The 22,724-nt window shown below is 42.7% G+C and overlaps 1 protein-coding gene and 1 non-coding gene across 4 annotated transcripts in view; both read left to right on the forward strand.

The window, feature by feature from the left end:
- Nucleotides 1-22,724, forward strand: part of LOC105473896 (autophagy related 16 like 1) — a 46,004-nt gene that overhangs the window by 14,538 nt on the left and 8,742 nt on the right. Inside the window, exons 6-13 of one of the 3 annotated variants that reach the window (XM_011728079.3) lie at nt 5,162-5,227; nt 8,434-8,520; nt 9,165-9,221; nt 9,436-9,486; nt 10,115-10,217; nt 12,981-13,086; nt 16,703-16,773; nt 18,276-18,347. In XM_011728079.3, coding sequence (XP_011726381.1) covers nt 5,162-5,227; nt 8,434-8,520; nt 9,165-9,221; nt 9,436-9,486; nt 10,115-10,217; nt 12,981-13,086; nt 16,703-16,773; nt 18,276-18,347 — 613 coding nt within the window. The remainder of the gene's footprint in view (nt 1-5,161; nt 5,228-8,433; nt 8,521-9,164; nt 9,222-9,435; nt 9,487-10,114; nt 10,218-12,980; nt 13,087-16,702; nt 16,774-18,275; nt 18,348-22,724) is intronic. The other 2 variants (XM_011728080.3, XM_011728081.3) reach the window with 2 other exon arrangements.
- Nucleotides 11,159-11,434, forward strand: LOC112425253 (small Cajal body-specific RNA 6). Its single transcript, XR_003016320.2, has one exon. It is a non-coding gene; the product is annotated as a small Cajal body-specific RNA 6 (non-coding RNA).

Below are 22,724 nucleotides of genomic sequence, written 5' to 3' on the forward strand. Positions count from 1 at the left end.
TAATTTTGTGAAGCTTTTTGTGTCCATATAAAAATTCTGATCTTGCTAATGCACAAGGAGGCTATAATACAACCTCATATGAATATAGATGTGAAATTCCTAAATCAGACTCATTGATAGATTTTTATTTATTTATTTTTTGAGACAGAGTTTTGCTCTATTGCCCAGGCTGGAGTGCAGTGGCGTGATCTCAGCTCACTGCAACCTCCAGCTCCCAGGTTCAAGTGATTCTCCTGCCTCAGCCTCCTGAGTAGCTGAGATTAAGGCATACGCCACCATGCCTGGCTAATTGTTGTATTTTTAGTAGAGGTGGGGTTTCATCACATTGGCCAGGCTGGTCTCAAACTCCTGACCTCAGGTGATCCACCTGCCTCGGCCTCCCAAAGTGCTGGAATTACAGGTATGAGCCCCGTGCCTGGCCATTGATAGATTTTTAAAGAATTCACTGCAATCCTTCTAAGTCTGTTTAAGATAAATCTGAAACGTACTGAGACATGGGAATTAAAAAGTGGATTATCAAGAAATCAGTTATATTAGGAATTCGAATCTCTGTTGTGGGAAATGTGTGTGTTTAAAAGCTGCCCCAGAGAGTCCAGTCATCCCCTGGTCAAGGCCCACTGATCAACCATCTATATACACTCTTACTAAAACCTACAAGAGAACAAGGAGAGGTTCACTCTCACAACTCATAGAGAACACCGATCTGGATGTTCTGGCCAACCAACCATTGAAAAGAAGGGGTGATCATCCACCTAGAAACCTAAGAAAATGAGCTGAAAAGCTATTAAAACAAGTTCAGCAGATGCCAGATGCAGTACGTAGCTCATGCCTGTAATCCCAGCCCTTTGGGAGGCGGTGGCAGGAGGATAGCTTAAAACCAGGAGTTTCAAGAGCAGCCTGAGCAACATAGTGAGACTCCATCTGTACAAAAAAAAAAAACAACAAAAAACTAAAACAAAAGCTAAGCATGGTGGCATGTGCTTGTGGTCTCAGCTACTGAGGAGGCTGATGGGGGAGAGTCGCTTGAGCCCAGTAGTTTAAAGCAACACTGAGCCAAAGTTGTGCCACTGCATTCCAGCCTCAGTGACAGAGTGAGACCCCATCCAGAAACAAACAAAAAAGCTCTACAGATTAGAACATACATATTTTTAAATCCCCATATCAGTAGTTTTGAGTTTGAAGAGATTATTCCAGGTAATTTAAAAGTGAATAAATGACAATAGGAAAGAGTCTTTTAAAGGGAATAAATTACGATAGGAAAGAGTCTTTTAAAGGGTGTTGATGGAAAAACAAGTTAGTATATCAAAGAGATGATCTGCGCTACCGTCGTTTGTGGCAGCACCATTCACAATAGCCAAGATATGGATTAATCTACATATTCATCATTGGCTTAATGGATAAAGAAAATGCTGTACATATACACAATGGAATATTATTCGCTATAAAAATGAATTAAATCATGTCATTTGCAACCACTTGGATGGACAGTATATTAAGTGAAATAAGCCAGACACAGGAAGGCAGATATTGCATGCTTCTACCTGTGGGGCTAAAAGAAAAATGTTCTAGAGATACAGAGTATAACTGTGGTTACCAGAGCATGAGAAAAGTAGTGGGGAGGGAGGTTAAAGAGAGATTACTTAATGGATACAAAAATGCTGCAAATGGATACAGAAATACTGTTAGAAGGTGTAAGATTGGCCCGGTGTGGTGGCTCACTGTAATCCCAGCACTTTGGGAGGCCAAGGAAGGTGAATCACTTGAGGTTAGGAATTCGAGACCAGCCTGGCCAACATGGTGAAATCCCGTCTCTACTAAAAATAAAAAAATTAGCCGGGCTTGGTGGCGCATGCCTGTAATTCCAGCTACTCAGAAGGCTGAGGCAGGAGAATCGCTTGAACCTGGGAGGTGGAAGTTACAGTGAGCCAAATATCATGCCACTAGGCTCTAGCAAAAGCAAAACAAAAAGAATATTTAGTGCTGTGGAAAATGCCTAAAATTAATATAACCAAAAATAGGACACAAAATGTTTTCATACAAATGATTCCAATTTTGTATACTTTTTTAAAAAAATGACTGGAAGGAATTATATGTACTGTTACTGGTGTTGATGTTTGGGGGTGGTGAGATTATGGTTTTTGATTTCTCATTTTATACTTACCTGTATTTTCTAATTTTCTGGTTTCTATTAAGAGAAAGTAAGCTGTCCTTTTTGTATTATTCTGTCTCACATTTACTTGAAGCAGACTTGTTTGGCTTATGCCATGGAACCTGTCAGAAGTGTGAGGGTGTTAGGGGCCTCAGGTGAGCTAGATGCTGCTAGGTTGCACGTTCACGTCAGCTGAGAGGCTGCTAGAGGGAGAAGTTGGGGAGATGTGTGGCGATGTCAAGGAAGAGCCCCTGAGCAGTGCAGTGGACGGGGTCCTCATTCCCTAGCCCACCCTTTGAAGCATCTTCCTAGGGATGTGCACTCGGAGGTATCATGTGATTGCAGATGTCGGGCCTGAGGAGTCTTCATTTGCTTAGGTAGATTCTCCTCCTAGAAACCTTCCCGCCTCATTACCCACTTCCTGCCTCCCCAGCTTAGATGTCCCTCATCTTCCTGCTTCTGGCAGCTGTGGTTTACCTGGGCCATATGTAGCACACTGTTTTGAGATAGCTCTTCACACACTGCCTCCTTCCCTATGCTGCCACGTGTCCCTGCGGTCAGGCACAGTGACTGCTTCATAAGATGCACTCGGGGCCGGGTGCGGTGATTCCCGCCTGTAATCCCAGCACTTTGGGAAGCCGAGGCAGGTGGATCACCTGAGGTCAGGAGTTCAAGACCAGCCTGGCTAACATGGAAAAACTCCATCTCTACTAAAAACACAGAAATTAGCTGGATGTAGTGGTGGGTGCCTGTAATCCCAGCTACTCAGGAGGCTGAGACAGGAGAATCGCTTGAACACAGGAAGGGGAGATTGCAGTGAGCTGAGATGATGCCACTGCCCTCCAGCCGGGGTGACAGAGACAGACTCTGAACTATTAAAGACCTTTCCTTTCAGCTATAGTGATGAAACCCTGGCCGGGCGCGGTGGCTCATGCCTGTAATCCCAGCACTTTGGGAGGCCGAGGCGGGCGGATCACAAGGTCAGGAGATCGAGACCACGGTGAAACCCCGTTTCTACTAAAAATACAAAAAATTAGCCGGGCGCGGTGGCGGGCGCCTGTAGTCTCAGCTACCAGGAGGCTGAGGCAGGAGAATGGCGTGAACCCGGGAGGCGGAGCTTGCAGTGAGCCGAGATTGCGCCACTGCACTCCAGCCTGGGCGACAGAGCGAGACTCTGTCTCAAAAAAAAAGAAACCCTGATGACAGGTGGTGGTTTCCTCTCCCTGTGACCCTAGGTCAAGTTTTTATCCCCACCTTGCATATATTTCTATAACCTAAAGTTATAGAAAGTAGATATCAGACAATCAACAAGTGCTTTAATCATAGAGTAGTGGTACTCACACACCTCATACTGAGACTCTTGTTTTTCCTCGAAGAGAGTTCACAGGTTGTCTCTTCCAGGTAAGAAAATTTGGATAAATTGTATTTTTGGTAATTTGCCCTGTAAAAGTTATTTTTCGTCTTCGAGGTATAAAATCAAAAGCGTATTGTACTTTTAAAGCTATGCCCACACCCCTTCCCAAGATTCTGCTATACTGCCTAGAGGACTTACCTTCATTTTGAGAATTATCACTATGGTAGAAGTTAAGAGAAAGTTCAGCAGAATTCTTGATTGCAGCTCAGTAGCATTGCTGGAGTTCTAAATTAGGAGTCCTCCACCTAACAGGTATAGCCATAGTTAGAAGTGAAATTTGTCAAAGAAGAGAGTGTGAGGTCAGGGTTAGAAGTTAGGGAGTTTCTGAATTTAGGACTTGAATGAGAGACAAAAATGATTCTGAGAAGGGGAGTTAGTGGATGAAACTTTGACCATGGTAAAATTTGTCACAGCCAAGACTTCTATTAAAGTTTCTTTTTGTTTTTTTGTTTTTTTGTTTTTTTTTTGATTTTTTTTGAGACGGAGTCTCGCTCTGTCGCCCAGGCTGGAGTGCAGTGGCCGGATCTCAGCTCACTGCAAGCTCCGCCTCCTGGGTTCACGCCATTCTCCTGCCTCAGCCTCCCAAGTAGTTGGGACTACAGGCGCCCGCCACCTCGCCCGGCTAGTTTTTTGTATTTTTTTTAGTAGAGACGGGGTTTCACCGTGTTAGCCAGGATGGTCTCGATCTCCTGACCTCATGATCCGCCCGTCTCGGCCTCCCAAAGTGCTGGGATTACAGGCTTGAGCCACCGCGCCCGGCCTAAAGTTTCTAATGTTACGTAAATTTTGACAGTTGAAGAATCTCACTATACCTCAGTTTCCTCTTTTATAGGTGGCAATAATGGTATTTACCTCAAAAGGTTGTTATAAGGCTTAAATGAGTTAAAGTCTGTAAAGTAATTAACAATGTCAGGTACGGGGAAGTCCTAGGTAAATCGTCACTGTTAGTAATCATGCTGTGGGTGTGTGAATGCAGGTTGAGCATCCTGTATCCCAGACTCCACAATGCTCCAGAATCTGAAACTTCTTGAGTACCAGCATGACACTCAAAGTACTCATTGGAGCATTTCAGATTTCCGATTTACCGTCAATTCAACTGAATTTCATGTTTAGACCTGGATCCCGTCCTCAAGATTCATATCATGTTTATGCAAAACTTCGAAATCTGAGAAAATGAAAAATCTGAAACACTTGTAGTCCCAAACATTTCAAGTAATGGATGCTCAACCCGTATAAGACTATTTGCTTCAGAAAACTTAAGCCACAACCATGACTAACCCTCAGTGAGCCTGAGGCACGTGTCTATCCTAAGAGACCCTGGGTCCCAGAAGGCAGGCCTCCTCCTTTACCAGTTCACTGCTTTCTCTAATAATGTGACCTATCTGTCTTCTAGGCTTTACTCTGAAACCATTTAAAAAGGGAGCCTCACTGATGTTATGAGTTTGGGCTTGTGACTTTGAGTATTTTGCTCAGGGTAGTTGTTATTTCACATGCACTGAATGTGTTATTAGAACTGGTAGCTTCTGGAGAGCCCAAACCCCATGCTTTCTTAAGCAGACATAAATAGTGGGCTTTTTTTTTTTTTTTTCTCAAAACAGGAGGCGGCAAGCCCGGCTACAGAAAGAGCTTGCAGAAGCAGCAAAGGAACCTCTACCAGTCGAACAGTAAGTAAAGATAAATGAATCGAAACTGTGCTCCTGAGAGTTTGGGTCTCTTAAAAGTTTTGTTTCGTTTTGTTTTTGTTTTTTTTGAGACAGGGTCTTGCTCTGTTGCCCAGGCTGGAGTGCAGTGGTGTGATCATAGCTTCTAATGTTTTTATTTCTGTAAAATCATCTTACAGATTTTAGAAAGAATACTTGAAGGAAGAAAATGAAACCATACAATTCTTCCACCACTCAGAACTAACATTCATATATCATTTTAATTGTATTTTGGTGGCTTCTGATTTCTCACTTACAAATAATGTACTAATATGGCCTTTGACCCTATTTCTGATTACTTACTTGAGATAGATTATTGAAAATAAAATTTGGTGGGTCAAAACTTTTGGAACATACCACCAAACAACCTTCTGAAAAGTTTCTGTTCATCAGCTGTGAATGTGAATTCTAACTTCCTGCGCTCGGTACACATTACTGCCTTGCAGTTTCCTGATGGCGCTTTGAACGATCAGTTTTCTGCCTCTCCACTGTGCCTGCCATGTGATGCTGCGGTGGGGTTGTTCCTGTTGTTTTGCTTGTTTTTTCCCTCCTTGCTCCCTTTGGTTTGTAACTTAAAGTGGAAACATAAGTGAAAACTAAGAGCTCTTGGAACAGAAGGAATTGAACTAGCTCTGGAGCTTTTCCTAGTCTGCCTACAAGTTAAGGTGGGGTATCTTCTCCGAGATTTGAAGCTTTGATAGTGGCAGAAAACAGTTTCCTTTGCTCTAGGATGTTTCTTTTCTATTGAAATGTGTTTTGGAATATAGTTTTAGAGTTACGATCCACTATTTTTTTAAAATGTTGGTTGATTCCTTATAAGAGGAGGGGTTTAAATTCAACTAGGAGTCATTCATCAACTAACGTTTTAATTTATGAAGAAACAAAGGTTCCCATATCATGCCTTTGCTTTAGATGTGTAGGATACGTGTGTGTCTGCACACTCAGATGTGGAAGATTAATCTCAGTTGTATTTTCCCAAATCACAAAGTAAATAAATAGTTGACCTGGAAATGATATTTGGTTTCTTCAAAATAACAGTTTATAAAAGTGTCATTTGCATAACCAGGTTGACTGTGACAGTTTAGACAGGTTGAGCATCCTGCCCAAGATCATACAGGAAGGGGCCAAGGTAGGATGCAAACACAGGGCTGTAAAGGCCTGTTATTTTATTTTATTTTGAGACAGAGTTTCACTCTTGTTGCCCAGGCTAAAGTGCAATAGTGCGATCTCCGCACACCACAACCTCCACCTCCCGGGTGTAAGTGATTCTCCTGCCTCAGCCTTCCAAGTAGCTGGCATTACAGTCATGCGCCACCACGCTCAGCTAATTTTGTATTTTTAGTAGAGACGGGGTTTCTCCGTGTTGGTCAGGCTGGTCTTAAACCCCTGACTTCAGGTGATCCACCCGCCTTGGCCTCCCTAAGTGCTGAAATTACAGGCATGAGCCACTGCGCCTGGCCTAAGGCCTGTTCTTAATCTCTATGCTTCCCTAAGGAGTTTCTGGGTCAGAGGACATACATCTTTGAAAGGTTTTGATAACTTAGCAAATGCTAGTGTTTCCTTATGGTCCCGCTCCTAAGCACAGTTCCAAGTACTTACAACCATAAAATTCTATTTTCAACAGGACATTGCCAAAGGCTCAGCTCATATTTGCAGTTCCTGTCTTTGCAGTTCTCTCGTCCTTGTGTGGGCACAGGTGACTCTCACAAACCTAGCTCTCTGGGAAAGCCAATCAAAAAAATAAAGCACAGCCTTGTCCTCTTTCTTTAGACCTGGCTTTATTCCCTTCTACATCCTGGCCAAAATGTGGTGCAATAATTACACATAGTCCTGGAATAAATAGCTAAGGAAAATAAATTTACTTTGACTTGGTTTAACTTGCTTAGTAACAGGTTCTTAAGTATATATTTACCTAATCCAGATAATTACTCATTGAAAAGGAAAAATCTTTCTGTCAAGTTCTTGTGAATCCAAACAGTAGGTGATGAAATCTTGGGTTATTACATTTAATTATCTTCTCCATGAAGGTTGCATGTCAGTAGGAGGTCATTAAGACCAAAATAATTACTTGCGCTCCTCCAACTAGGAAAGACGTGGTCCATATGAGGAAGGGGGATTCCAGAGGTGCTTTGCATCTGCTGGGACAAACAGCAACAAAGGGAACATGTCCTATGACTTGATTATGTCATTTGAAGTGTGATGGGCTCTCCTAATGTCAGAGACACTATGTATTTAAACATAAAATATGCAGAGTCAAAAATGCATAGTGCTTACATTTTGTTTTTCTTTTTTTTTTTTTTTTTTTGAGACAGAGTCTGGCTCTGCCGCCCAGGCTGGAGTGCAGTGGCCGGATCTCAGCTCACTGCAAGCTCCGCCTCCCGGGTTCACGCCATTCTCCTGCCTCAGCCTCCCGAGTAGTTGGGACTACAGGCGCCCGCCACCGTGCCCGGCTAGTTTTTTTTTGTATTTTTTAGCAGAGACGGGGTTTCACCGTGTTAGCCAGGATGGTCTCGATCTCCTGACCTCGTGATCCGCCCGTCTCGGCCTCCCAAAGTGCTGGGATTACAGGCTTGAGCCACCGCGCCCGGCCTACATTTTGTTTTTCTATTTTTTAATTAAAGTAATATTTGAAACTGGGTTAAGTCAGCTGTTGATTTCATGGCCCATTTAGCCATCCCTTCTTTCCCTGAATTCTTCTCCCTACACTGTTGTTATTATATTCTATAGCTGCTGCCCCAAACTATCCTAGGTACCCCTCAGCCCTTGTATCATGAGAACTGTGCTTGGTGAGTACTGCAGCCCTTCAACTGTGATGCTGACTGCTGATGGAATGCCCTGCTTTGGCACTGGTTATGTGATTATAGACTCAACAGATCATATTTCATTGCTTTCCAAGTAGGAACTGTGTTTATACCTAAAAGGATCAAAAGCTCACTTTTAAATTTATTCTCAGTTGAAATTCTGGATTTGATTTGAACAGGTTAAATGTTTATTTTAGTGTTGTTCAGAACATGGCAGCTCTTCCTTTTTTTCCAAAGAACCTTTAAAACATTGCTGTCATAGACAAGTGATCTAAGATCTAACTAGAAAATGATATTAGCATTTGCAGAACAGATTAATCACAGAGCTCCTGTTCAAGAGAATCAAAGAATCTCTTGCCTTTCTTTCAGGGATGATGATATTGAGGTCATTGTGGATGAAACCTCTGATCACACAGAAGAGACCTCTCCTGTGCGAGCCATCAGCAGAGCAGCCACGTAAGTAGGCGGGTTTGAGCCAGGGGAAAAGACAGCTTGAGGAGCAGTATGAAGGCACATCTGTGGACCTGACAAAGAATGCAGTCAGATGCACCCAACTCCCTACCGCTTTGCTGGGACACCCAGCGTTGTACACACCACAGAGGTGTCTAGTCTTTCTCACTGCACCTCTGCTTAATGGGAGGGAAGCAGAACATGGGTGGCTTCAAATGCTTCTAAATACAAAAAAATGTAGTGGCTTACTAAAATATGGACAGTTAAACCTTAGTAAGCAGAATGATTGTTTAGGTTTAGATCATCCTGTTTCATTCTTCCTAGGGCTTCCCCTCCCCACCGCCCTTAAAAGAGTGGGGATTGGTTAGGTAGCCAGGAGTTGTGAGGTGTTAGTTGTCTAATGCTTTATTTCCAGGGAAATTAATTTAATACTAGGGAACCTTGTTTCTTTTGAAACTTCTAGGCTGGGTTTTCCCTTTTCCCTTCCCACTATTTTCTGGCAGTTTGGTACTATGTTGGGTTTCTCTCGGCTGGGGTTTGGGAACTAAACGGGAAACATACTCCCAGGTACCTGTTTTTGTGGGCTGTTTTTATTGATTATTTGGGCAAAATGTTTCTAAGGTTTAAACCTATCCTCCCCTCCTCTTTAGTAAGCGACTCTCGCAGCCTGCTGGAGGCCTTCTGGATTCTATCACTAATATCTTTGGGTAGGTTAGAAGACCTTTCCTTTTTAAAATGTGTATAAGTATACCTAAGTATATGTACATGACTTATTTTTATTTTTTAAATGTACACCAGGTTTCAGTGGTGCAGAGTATACATGTGCCTTAATATCAGCTTTTCATTTAGCTTCTTCCTTTTTCCCTCAACTTCCTTTCCTCTTAATCTCGCTGCGTGCTGATCTCTGGCCTTTCCCTTTAGTCTGTCCGAGTCTTCCCTTTTGGGACATCATTCTTCTTCTGATGCTGCCAGGTGAAACTATTATCCTCTCTTAGTCCAGCATGTGAGTGTGGGTCCTTAACAATTATGCCGATCACCGCTTCACTGCCCTCAGTCATCAGATGTTCACGTGCTAACCCGGATGCTTTGCATGTTCCTAGGAATGCCGGGAGCCCTCAGAGCAGGGCTGCCACATTGAACACTTAGTACAGTACTCATGCTCTTGTTGCTTTCTTTTGGCATGCGTTAGACTCCACATTGATCACAAGTGATGAGGGTGATTCTAACTAGGCATAGAAATAAAATAGGTTTGCGAAAAATAGCAAAGAGCTACCTCCGAGCTAGCTGTTACGTTGAGAAAGTTTCCCAGCAGCTTATTGACTGGGAAAGCAATTGTTCAGGATTGCTTTTTGTTGTTGGGTTTAGGAGTCCACCGGTTACTGTGCAGGAGAGTAAGGCATGTGCTGGCTCTCTTTCTCATTTGAGTGAGGGTGCTTTTGATTTTTTTGTGAATTGTTCTATAGTTTGAAGAATCTAGAAGGGACAGGCTATCAACAGGCAGTCTGCTTAAGCAAGGTCATCTTGGAGTCCTTTCTAACAATTTGATGAGCGGTAAACCTTTGCAATCCTGTCTGACATTTGTCTTTATGTTATTTCTTAGGAGACGCTCTGTCTCTTCCTTCCCAGTCCCCCAGGACAATGTGGATACTCATCCTGGTTCTGGTAAAGAAGTGAGGGTACCAACTACGGCCTTGTGTGTCTTCGTAAGTATGCTTCAGCCCCAAGCCCCACGTGCTTGATATAGTGACAGAGCCTGGCAATTAAAGGGTCCTTTCTATGCCTGCAGCTAAGCGTTCCATTATTTTACTTATATCAAGCTTTTACACCTGTTGGCTCTGTCAGCTGTGAGAAATCGATCTATTTTGCTTAGTTTCAGAGGAAAAAATTTGTTACAACCATCCTCTGTAATGGCAGAGCTGACAGAAAGGATTGCTAGCATGAAGGATAGGGCAAAGGAAAAGTAATTAGGAATGGTGAGAAATGGGAGAGTGATTTATATAATTATTGTCACCAATTGGCTCCAGTTTAGAGTGAGTTGCCAGTCAGTGATCTATTTTGGAAGTAGGACAGCTGTTGGTTTCATGAATTATACCCCTATCTGTATGACTCCCAACAATTAGGGGTCTATGATTGGAAGCAGTCCTGGGCAGAAGCCACTGTGATGGATACCAGGGCTGTCACCTGGAGTTCAGAGCTGGGTCCTAGTGCTAGCAGATAGTTTGCATCCCAGCAGGGGTAATTGAGCAGAAATGGAGCCAGCCTGGGGAAACATTCAGTACCTGGCTCAGAACTGTCAAAGTACGAGGAGGGTAGGAAACAGAGCGCAAAGAACAGAACCTGGAGAGCTGGACTGACTCCCGTACTGGCCTAATAACTGGCAGCGGGTAAGTGAAAGGAGCCAGCTTTCAAAGCAGGGAAGATTTTGCCGTAAAAGTGGGATGGAATTTATGTGGTGGGAGCTTTGGGTTTTGGGTGTAAGGAGGGACTTTGCTAGTTACGCAGTGGACTGGCTGAGTGATGAACTGCCTTGACTGTTGTAAAGAGAGTTCCGCTTTGGAGGAGGAGTCGGGGTGGGACATATCAAGGCCCCTTCCCAGTCCCACTCCACTCCTGTGATTCCGTGATGAACCGGGCGCCTTGCAGAGGTCGATGATGATGGGTAAAAGGTCTGATTGCACTGAATGTCACAGTCCCTTTGTTGCCCTCAACTCCCAGCAGCCCATTTTTTTCCTCCTGTCACATTTAAGTCATGTGTATGGGATCATGGAGCAGCTGATAATTTGGGATTCTGTCAGTGTGTGTTTCTGAGAGTGATCGGTTCACAGCTGACAAGTATCCAACAAAACCAGTTACACAGGAGACTGACGAGTGGCAGTCATGGGTGTGATGGTGCATGATCTCAAGTTTTCAATCTGAGACCTCCTAAGGAGAAAGAAAGCATGAAAAAGAAAAGGAAGTTTCATGGGGGTAAAAGGTTTGGTCACCGGTCATACTTTTCAGCAGTGGGTCACAAGAGGGAGGGAAAATAGAAAATGAAATTACCAAAGTGGCGCCTGCTGCCCAGCCTGTATTGCTCTCTCTGTGATTCTTCAAGCATCTTTTTTTTTTTAGTCACAAGCGAATGTGAGTATCACATATTCTCTTCCCCAAGTGACCTTTTAGACAAGTGATTATCTACTTAACAATCTCATATTGGTAGTCTATGTTTTCTAGTCTTTCTTTTCCTTCTCTATTATAGAAATTTTCAAACACTTTTGCTGGAGCAATTTGAAGCCAATCCTAGGCATTATATTTCATCTAAAAATATTTCACTACCCATAATCTTCTTAAGAGAGTATAGTGAATTTTTTGATTATTCCCTTTTCCCATTCTAGAATGAGATGCTGGCTGGGTCTCTGTTATCCAGGCTGGAGTACAGTAGCACAATCTCAGCTTGCTGCAGCCTCAACCTTGTGCTGAAGTAATCCTCCCACCTCAGCCTCCCGAGTAGCTGGAACAACAGGTGTGTGCTACCACACCTGGCTGATTTTTGGTTTTTTGTTTTTAAGAGATGGGGTTTCGCCATGTTGCCCAGGCTGGTCTTGAACTCCTGAGCTCATGCTATCTGCCCACATCGGTCTCCCCGAAGTGCTGGGATCACAGATGTGTGCCACCGCACCCAGCCAGGATGCTTTTTTACTTGGTTTTCTTTGTCATCCTGAACATAAGTACCATCTTTTGCCAGTGTTTATGCCAGTATCAGAAATTTCCCTATTAAAAATATAAATTCTCCTAAAATAACGACTGTCATTTTTATCCACGGCTTACTCATTTAACAGGTACTATTCTGGGTTGCAAAAACCTTTCTGGAGCTGAGCAAACTGAGACTTCAGAAACTTGGCAGAGGTCACACTGCCAGTACACACTAGTCCCATAATGTTTCCACAAAGAACTACATAGAATTCCATTGTAACACAGATTGATGTTTTTGCCATCTGCTTATATTAGGTCTCATTGTGAAAGCTGTATTATGAGAGGCCATGTACTATACATTATTTAAATAGGTAGTATTTAATATTATTAGTAAATTAGTAATTACTAGTAGATCAATAAGTAATATTCAACTCAGTCTAGACCAAAATTAACTAATTCTAGGTTTAGTTTTAAACTATTAAGATAAATATAGGCCATTATTGTTGTTAGAACAAATGATATTAATGCAAGGACCAACTTTTTAAGCAATCTACACAGATTTTGAGTACTTTTTGAGAAGGTTGCGCTGGACTCTGATGCAACTGTAACTAGAAGAATAAAATGATAATAGAATCTTAGGAGACCTGAGCTAGGAGTCCAGTTTAGTTTGTGATTGGCTCCACCTGTCTTTAAGGATGAGCGTTTCCCCATGAATGAGGCATTTGGAGTGTTCGCGCTTCTTGAGCTCTTGGAATGAGAATGACTGGGTTTGACGCAGGGTCCTTGTCTTGCAGGATGCACATGATGGGGAAGTCAACGCTGTGCAGTTCAGTCCAGGTTCCCGGTTACTGGCCACCGGAGGCATGGACCGCAGGGTTAAGCTTTGGGAAGTATTTGGAGGTGAGAGCCTGCTGCGTGATCTCAGACTGAAAATTTGAGGTGATGCACCCCTTGCACCACAGAAAGAAGCTGTGTTGCTGGCATCTGGTTGACCTTGCTTTCAGGCACTGTGAATTGTTCATCTTCTCAAAACATACATTTTATGTAAGGGATCATTTGAGCAAAGCATTGTACATCTCAGTTATTCTTTACATCCGAGTGGATGTTTGCTGTCATTTTCTAAGTAGTGACCAGAAAATACTGTTATGGATATGTTTATGTTAGTAAGGTTTCTGTAATTTTTCTCAAGTATATACCAATCAGAACATCTTGCAAAATAGTACCATTTTTATGAGGAAAATAAGTCTTATGATCATGGATTCTACAGTTAAACTATACATTAAGCTATAGTTGATGCATTTAATGACAATGGCAATAGCCTAGGGGAAAAATGACTGGCGTCATGTCTAAGCTTCAGAAAAGAGACGTGTGTTACCTAGAAAAGATGTCTTTCACAGTGTATCAGACAAGGGCCCTTAGATGGAGACTCAGTCTCTTTGGACTTCTAGGATGCTCAGAGATGGATGGCATTAAAACAGAAAATGGAAGTTAATGAAACCATCTCTTAGAAATCTGAAGCTGGGCATTTCCCAGTTTTGACATTTTCAAGATTCAGTTAAATATGCATGTATTTTTACTAAAGTAAGGCCAAAGAATAAGGCTTAAGGTTTTTAATAGGAACCACTTTGTCGGGTGTCCATAGTCCATACATTATCCCTGTCCAGCAATAAGTATCTCCAAAGTGATTTTGTCTGTTAATTCCCCTGATCTTCGCAACAGCCCTGGGTGGTTAGAATGGTAGAGATTGAGCCATTTCACAGATAAAGGGAATAAAACTCAGACACTACGTGATTTACATGGCTGGTGAATGATTTCCATGGTGAGGAAGTGGTGGAACTAGGACTAATGCAGGTCAGAAGACTTGAAATTCCATGCTCTTCTTACTGTAGCCTTCTCCAGCATTCTCTAGCAACTGAAAAATCATAGGAGTACTGCTTTTAAGGTTTATTATTAGAGCAGGAACAACTTATTAGAATAGATTATTAGTAAAGCACTCCTCCTGTCTGCCCCGTCCTTTGATTTTCAGGAAAGGGGCTCAGCAGTTACAGCCCATCGAAGCGTGCTAAAATTTGCTGTTTTGCCCGGAAACATTTAGCTTATGAATGATAATGGCTGAAGCTATTAGAAAACAATAATAAAAACAAATCATAAGAAATTTTCACTTTGTGAGGCTGAGGCAAGAGGGTTGCTTAGGCCAGGAGTTCAAGACCAGCCTGGGCAACAAAGTGAGACTCTGTCTCTACAAAAAAAGTATTAAAAAGTACCTGGGTGCAGTGGGCATGCACTTGCAGTCCTAGCTTCCTGGGAAGCTGAAGTGGGAAGATCAGTTGAGCCCTGGAGTGCGAGGCTGCTGTGAGCTATGATCACATTACTGCACTCCAGCCTGGGCAGCAGAGCAAGACCCTGTGTCTTTAAAAAAAAAAAAAGGAAATTTTAGGGAATTTGATTTGTAAAATGGAAGTAAACAGTCTGTTTTGATTATACCATTGAGATTTAAATAAATATAACACTAGAAATATTTTTGTTTTACTCCTTGGTCAGTAAAAACACCTATAAGAAAATTAGAGGTATCAACCTTTAATTCTAGTAACCTTGTTGCTGCTGAAAAGGAAATGAACATCAATTGAAGTTAATACTGACATAATTTGTGCCAGCGCATAATTTGTGTTAGTCAAATTAAGTTTCTACCTAATCTACAGAAGTAGAAGAACGTATGGCAGCATTTCTTACAGTTTTGTGTAGGGCCTTTCTTCTACAAACAGCTTTTTCAGTCTACTAGGTTTTTCCTCTTGGCTAATATTTATTTACTGAATCTTGGAAGAGGCCAAGTTCAAGAGACCTTTTCTGAAATAGTTGGGGGGTCCTGGTTTTTCATCCTTTTAGAATATCAGAAGAATGGCACTTTCTTCCCACTGGGAACATCTGGTTTTGCTCATTCTCTCTAAAGCAGAAGTTCCACTGGGAATTATACAAATGCTGTTGACATAGCACTCCCCACCCCCACCCCATACCTAGTAGATAATTAGTTTTAATACAGTCTTTGTTCTTTTTGAGATCAGTCTCTCATATTGAATAGCATTAATTTTTTGGTCACTTCTTACATTTCAGCACTGTATTACGTGCCAAGCAAATAGACCAATATTTTAAGCATAAGCCAAAGAGATATTTCTTAGAATTTGCAGTAATATTTTTATCTGTGACGACTTCATCTAAAGGAAGATCTTAGCGAATATTAGCCTTTTTCAACCGTTTTGAAAATCTTAAGAAAGCTAGGATCCGGAAAAAGCCATTAAATATGCTGTATTTTGCAAGTGGATTTACAGGAGAAGTTCATCAACCAGGTTAACGGTCTGTGGCCTGAACGTACATGACAGCTTCAAATCAGTATTCGTGTCACTTTGATACTGGCTCCAATCATTATTTTTACTACTTAGAAGTACTGAATAAGATACACATGTGTGGACATGTTTTCTGTTCTGTGTTCCTCTTCTACAAATAAGATTACACTGCTTCCCTAATTCCTAGCTTATCTGTGTGGATCATCCTTAAGTTACCCTTTTCAAAAGAACTCAATCAAATCATTGAGATTTTTGCTCTTCTCAGTTTGGGATTGCCGGTTCCTGAAATTTCTGTGTGGGTGGCCAGGCTGTCTGGAAGCAGAGTAGATAAAGTGGACACTGCAGAGTAGATAAGGTGGACAGTGCAGAGTAGATAAGGTGGACAGTGCAGAGTAGATAAGGTGGACAGTGCAGAGTAGATAAGGTGGACAGTGCAGAGTAGATAAAGTATACACTGCAGAGTAGATAAGGTGGACAGTGCAGAGTAGATAAAGTGGACAGTGGCTCTGTTGGTGAGGGAGAGCTGTGTAGAGGGACGGGAGGTGCTGGCACTTAGTTCGCTTGCCAGGATCTTAGGTTCATGGAGATAAAGTATGAGGGCAAATTCCAGAAACTCCAAACTAGCTTGACTGGTATTCTAATTCTAATGACTGGTATTAAATGACTAGTCATTTAAATGTAACTAACCCAATTTCTTTTCACACCTTAATGAAAATTACCACACCATGGATCTGGAAATTGACTGCCAGTTTATACAAAAGTGATAGTTAAGTTAGCACAAATACTGATCAATTCAAAGATTTATGTAAGTTTTTAAAATTTACTGAGAAATAATGGAACTGAATAAACCCAGTCTCTAGTTTGATTGACATGGTTTATGCATTCCTACACTTTATTTTTCTAAAGAGAATGAATAACTACATTTCTTAAAGAATAGAACACACATGCAAGATACTGGGGTCAGTGTCCACTTAGACATGCATTCCTCTTAGAAACTAGCAGTATCTTTTATCTCTCATATTCTGTTTGTCCTGCTATTTTGTTTGATTCTGTAAAGGTACAGGATAGCTGTTGTTTCAGCAGTATAATTGGCTTCCATTGTATTTCAGTGCCCAGTTTTAATGTATTTATTGACTTTATTTAACTTCCCATCATCCTAATTTTTTCTTTTTATACAGAAAAATGTGAGTTCAAGGGTTCCCTATCTGGCAGTAATGCAGGAATTACAAGCATTGAATTTGATAGTGCTGTAAGTATCAAATAGCTATGATTTTAGGTTTTTAGAAATAATTTAAGACATTCAGTTTTTGAAATTATAAAATAACTTACCCGATTTCTCTGCCATTCTCTGTATCTTAAGTCAAATCCATGTTAAAGAAAGATGGAAGTAGATTATAGGGTTAATTGCTGTATCAACTCTGATAAACCCTTGGGTTCTGCTTCATGCATTAGGCTTGTGATGTTACTCAGTACTCTGTGTAATTTCACTTAATAGTTGTATTTTGAGTTTATAGATGCTGTACTCCAGGGGCCAGTGTGGTCTCTACCCTCAGAGATTCACCATCTAAATGAGAGTGATGGGAAAGCATTAAACTGCAAAGCATTGTGTTGAGGTTATGGTTGAGATGTGTGTGGAGTAGAAAGGAAATACTGATGAGAGAGTAGCTCATTCTGGGGCAAGGGTTAGGGGCCACAGTAAGGCATTTAAAGCGGGTCTAAAGATAATCAAAGGTCTGAGGCAAAAAGCCAGGAACGGACACCACAGGCAGAGGGAGCAGAGGAGGTTGGGCTGGGCAGGTGCAGGCGCTTGGGTGGAGGTGATGACTGGGTGAGGCCAAGGCAGTGTCCTCATCTACCAAGAGTCCTTATCTTGGTTGTCATCTCTGGGGAGCCTTTTTCACATTCCTGGGTGGGTTGAGTGTCTTTCTGTATTCCCAGCATCTTGTGCAAACCTATTCTATGGCACAGTGGTTGTGTATATCTGCTTCTTTTACTAAGCTGAGAGCTGACTACCTGAGGACAGGTGTCTGGGTGTTAAACATCTTTGTACTCCCAGCACCTGGGACAGTGCCTATTAGGTTCTAAATAACTGCTCCTTGAATTTAATTGGGGAATGATAAGGGAATAAGGTTGGAAAATGAGGGTATGTTGTATTGAAAGGTTTAGACTTCTGTAAAGCCATGTGGAGACTTGAGAGATTTTTAGAAATGGGTGTGGTGTTAAATTGTGGTATAACTGTGACAGTGTTGAAGACTGCATTGGAGGAAGCAGGTCTGCAGCAGCCCGTGCGTTCAGTGCTTCTACAGAGATGCAGAAGGCCCAGGTGGGGGCTGAGGCAATAGGGGAGAGAGGAGAGGACCAGGCTTGACACATTGAAGATGAACAGTTCTCAGAGTGAGTGGGAGATTAGGCCAGGAGAGAGTCAAGGGTGCCTCTGAGGTTTCTGACTTGTTGATATTTGCTGCTAGTGAAGGTTGCCAAGGGAAAAGTGAGCAGGGAAGGCTGAGATCCATTTTGAGCTTGAGGTGTCTACAATATTCAGGTGAAATTGAGCAGGCTCAAAAAAAGGTCTGAGCTCGAAGGAGAGTGGTGAGTTAAAGCACACTCATGACAGTAGCTGGTATTCAGGCTGGGTGTATAGTTTGAGGCATCTAAACCTTCTTGGACTTGATTATTGGGGAATTTATATCGTGTGAACTTAACTCCTCTGATTTGGCTAAAAATTGGTTTTCCTCTTCTTTATTCCCATAGGGTTCTTACCTCTTAGCAGCTTCAAATGATTTTGCAAGCCGAATCTGGACTGTGGATGATTATCGGTTACGGGTAAGACCCAGTTAAGAAAGTTAGTGCAATCTCCAGACTTCATGTGGTGTTATCAAGGCACAAACTGGCAGCTGCTTAATTAGGGGACTTTGTTTTCCCGAAAATCATGCTTGATTCACCCTGCCCTTCCTTTCCTCCTTGGGGAAATCTGTGTTTCCACTTTATACTCTTTGTCCAAGACTCAGTTTCAAAATATTTGCAATAAGACCCTCACATTTGCATGAAAACCTTGGAATTCTCTTCATAAGGACTAGATGCTTTTCATAGGTAGCAATTTTAGCTTAATGGCACAGAATTTAGCAACAGCATAGGAATTATGATTCCTGTGGGCTCTAAAACTTAATTACCTCACAGAGTAAAGTGGGATATAGAAGTACAAATGGATGTATCATAGGGATAAGACAATTCTGAAACAAAAACTCCCAGCTGAGAAAGAGGGGACAGGTGTCAGAGCAGGAAGAACTGATTGGATGTTGAGGAAAGCTGCATTTGAACCGAAACTTGCCGAGAATTCTCTTGGCACCCAAGATAGAGACCAAAACTTGATTGTATCATTTTTGTTCTGAGGGGAGCCAGGGGCATAGGGGGAAGCATGTAACTTAATTTGCAGACTTTTTTACCCCATAAGCCTGAAGGAATCATCACATAAGCTTATTAAACACAAGCTATTGAAAGATATAATGGAGAATGAATTTGGCATCAGTAGGTATTTTACTAAAAAAAAAAAAAAAAAAGTTCAACACAAGCCATTTGTGTGTGTCAACCCACACCAAAAACAGGAAGTAATGTTAAGATGAATTTTCTTTTTTTTTTTTTTTTTTTTTTTTTTGAGATGGAGTTTTGCTCTTGTATAGAGTACAGTGGTATGATCTCGGCTCACTTCAACCTCTGCCTCCTGGGTTCAAGCAATTCTGCCTCAGCCTCTTGAGTAGCTAGGATTACAGGCGTGGCTAATTTTTATATTTTTAGTGGAGATGGGGTTTCACCATGTTGGCCAGGCTGGTCTTGAACTTCTGACCTCAAGGGATCTGCCCACCTCGGCCTCCCAAAGTGCTGGGATTACAGGCATGAGCCACTGCCCAGCCAGATAAATTTCTTTTTGTTGTTGTTGTTGTTTTTTGTTTGAGGCAGAGTCTTGCTCTGTCACCCAGGCTATTAAACACAATAGAGTGCAGTGGCGCCATCTCAGCTCAGTGCAAACTCCGCCTCCCAGGTTCAAGCAATTCTCCTGCCTCAGCCTCCCGAGTAGCTGGGATTACAGGCGCCCTCCACTACGCCCAGCTAATTTTTGTATTTTTTAGTAGAGACAGGGTTTCACCATCTTGGCCAGGCTGGTCTTGAACTCCTGACCTTATGATCCACCTGCCTCGGCCTCCCAAAGTGCTGGGATTACAGGTGTGAGCCGCCGTGCCTGTCCAAAATTTCTTTTTTCTTTTTTTTTTTCTGAGATGGAACCTGTCGCCCAGGCTGGAATGCAATGACGTGATCTCGGCTCACTTCAACCTCTGCCCTCTGCCTCCCAGGTTCAAGTGATTCTCCTTCCTCAGCCTCCCAAGTAGCTTGGATTACATGCATCTGCCACCATGCCCAACTAATTTTTTTTTTTTTTTTTTTTTTTGAGATGGAGCCTTGCTCTGTCGCCCAGGCTGGAGTGCAGTGGCACGATCTCGGTTCACTGCAAGCTCCACCTCCCACGCCATTCTCCTGCCTTAGCCTCCAGAATAGCTGGGACTGCAGGCACCCACCACCATACCCAGCTAATTTTTTGTATTTTTAGTGGAGACGGGGTTTCACCGTCTTAGCTAGGATGGTCTTGATCTCCTGACCTCGTGATCCACCCACCTTGGCCTCCCAAATTGCAGGGATTACAGGCGTGAGCCACTGCACCTGGCCTAATTTTTGTATTTTTTTAGTAGAGACAGGGTTTCCCCATGTTGGCCAGGCTGGTCTCGAACTCCTGACCTTAAGTAATCCACCTGCCACGGCCTCCCAAAGTGCTGGGATTACAGGCGTGCACCACGACACATGGCCCAGATGAATTTCCTAAATCTACAAGGGAGGTGGAGGAGCTGTAGTAGAATGGTATATTAGGTGGGTTTCTGGTGATTTTCTTGAGAGGGTTGTATAGAAGATTATTAGTATTAGATGCTAGCCAATACCTCAGGGGTAGTCATTCTTAATTCGCAGTTGAAAGACGATCCAGGTCCGAAGGTGCAAAATAATGAACTTTGACGATGACAAGGACGTGCTGTGAGAGCTGAGGAGCCTATGTTCTTGTCTTAATGACGGACTCAGAAAGTGCGCTGCTAGAGAGCCTGCCACGGGGCACATCGATTCAGATGCTTGAACAGGTTCAGTTGAAGCCCTGTTGTTCTGTACTGTACACATGGAAAAGATGGCCTAGGCAGTACTCATGGCTACGTTCTAATCCATCCTGTGGAATATTGTGATTTATCTAATCATTGACCTTTTATTCTAGACTGAGATACAGTAAAACTGACCAATTATTGGAGAGGGGCCTATGGCCTTTTTTATGATAGTCCCCTAGAGGAGAAGAGGAAGAAGTTGAGTCAACCAGTAGTACAGGATGATATTTTTTAATTGGTAAAAGAGGAGTCCTATACAGGTGGGCATCAGCCTTTGGGTTAGAAATAACAAGAAGGGGACCTAGAGCAGGGAGCTAAACTGAGAGACAAAGGTCATAACATTGAGCTGGCACACAGAGGTCTCACTGGGGAAATGTTCTCAGTATGCGGGAGCATGGTGCAGGCGGCTGGGCTGCTGCTTCTGGTGATGCCATGCTGGGGCAGGAGCCTCCTGTGCTGGACTAGTTGGCTTTTGAGTTTCTGGCCTGTTCATAACCTTGTCCTGTTCCTTGGTAAATGTGTGAAGATGGGAGGCCTTTTTCAGCAGATTCCCTGTACCCAGAGAACTCTCCTGAAAACTTTACCAGGTTGCAGAAAGTAAAATAGGCTCCTTATTCTAGGGAGTGCTGGCTTTTTTTTAGACCCCAGTTAACAGATGGTATTGGAGAATAGGAATCCATTCATCTATGTTGTGAAACTCACAGACATCCATGCCCTGTTGGTATCTCCTTTGCTCTTATGACAAGGGAATGGTGTTGGGAGAGACTGGCAATCAAGAAGCAGCTGGTTGAGTGCTTGCTTTAACATCCTTTTTGTAAATGCACCCTAGAAACAGCCTGGCATTGAAAGGAGTCCTCTGTGATGCCTCTGTTAAAAATCTAAAGTCAGTACAAAACTGCCCGGCTGCTTGGTAAGATTTGACTTGAGGAACTTGCTTGGAGAACCCCCTGCCCACTTCTGTCGTGGTGTGGTGAGGCGGCCACAGTGAGGATCAGCTATGGCTGCTCGGTGATGGTTTCTGCTTGGAATGTTCCTCTCTGAGTTCTGCATTCTTCTGGAATCAGTTGTCTTTGGTTGGTGTTATGTTAGCTGCATGATTAAGTTGTTACCTGAATGGGCAATTTTGTGTTTAGAAATAGGGGTCGTCTCTACTAAAAAATACAAAAAACTAGCCGGGCGAGGTGGCGGACGCCTGTAGTCCCAGCTACTCGGGAGGCTGAGGCAGGAGAATGGCGTGAACCCGGGAGGCAGAGCTTGCAGTGAGCTGAGATCCGGCCACTGCACTCCAGCCTGGACGGCAGAGCGAGACTCCGTCTAAAAAAAAAAAAAAAAGAAATAGGGGTCGTCACTCGTTATCTGCCATGAGGCACAGAGAGAGTCTGTGCAGAGCCCAGTGGAGCAGAGGAATCTTGAAGCCTCCCCGCTTTGAGGCCCCGGCCTTGATGACATCTAAATCCGCTGCCCTTCTCTTGTTAATCCCTGTTTAAAAGTAGAAGATGAAACCTAAAAGTGGTGTTAATCATAAAAATAGATTTTGGAAACACCTAACGGATATAAGAAGTTTAAATCTGATCCATTTCAAAGGATTCTTTATAAATGATAGCGGTGATTGAATGCCTGTAGGAGGCCCAGCTCTATACCATTGGAAGCACCGACACGGTGGGCGAGTCAGCTTCAGGCAGCTCCAGCTTATTCTCACTGAGAATAAGGTGAGCAGAAGCCCAAACATTGTAAAAAGCAAGCTGACAATACATACAAGGAGCCAAGAAACAAAACGTCCCTTTCCCTTATTCCATTAGTTCAGCAGTTTCATTCCTGGAAATAAATTAAGAGAAGAAAGCTCTATGCCCATGAATGTTCACTGCAGCAACCTTTGTGACAGACTCTTAAAGAAAGGGGGGTGCAACAAGGAAGAGATTTGATCCCATTCGTCTTGTTGAGTCCATACTAAGATAGCACAAGGATGTTTCCCGTTCACAGATGTTACAGAGACCCAGGGTGTTTAAATCAG

This window comes from Macaca nemestrina, chromosome 11 (genome assembly GCF_043159975.1).
Source record: "Macaca nemestrina isolate mMacNem1 chromosome 11, mMacNem.hap1, whole genome shotgun sequence".
NCBI classification, from domain to species: domain Eukaryota; kingdom Metazoa; phylum Chordata; class Mammalia; order Primates; family Cercopithecidae; genus Macaca; species Macaca nemestrina.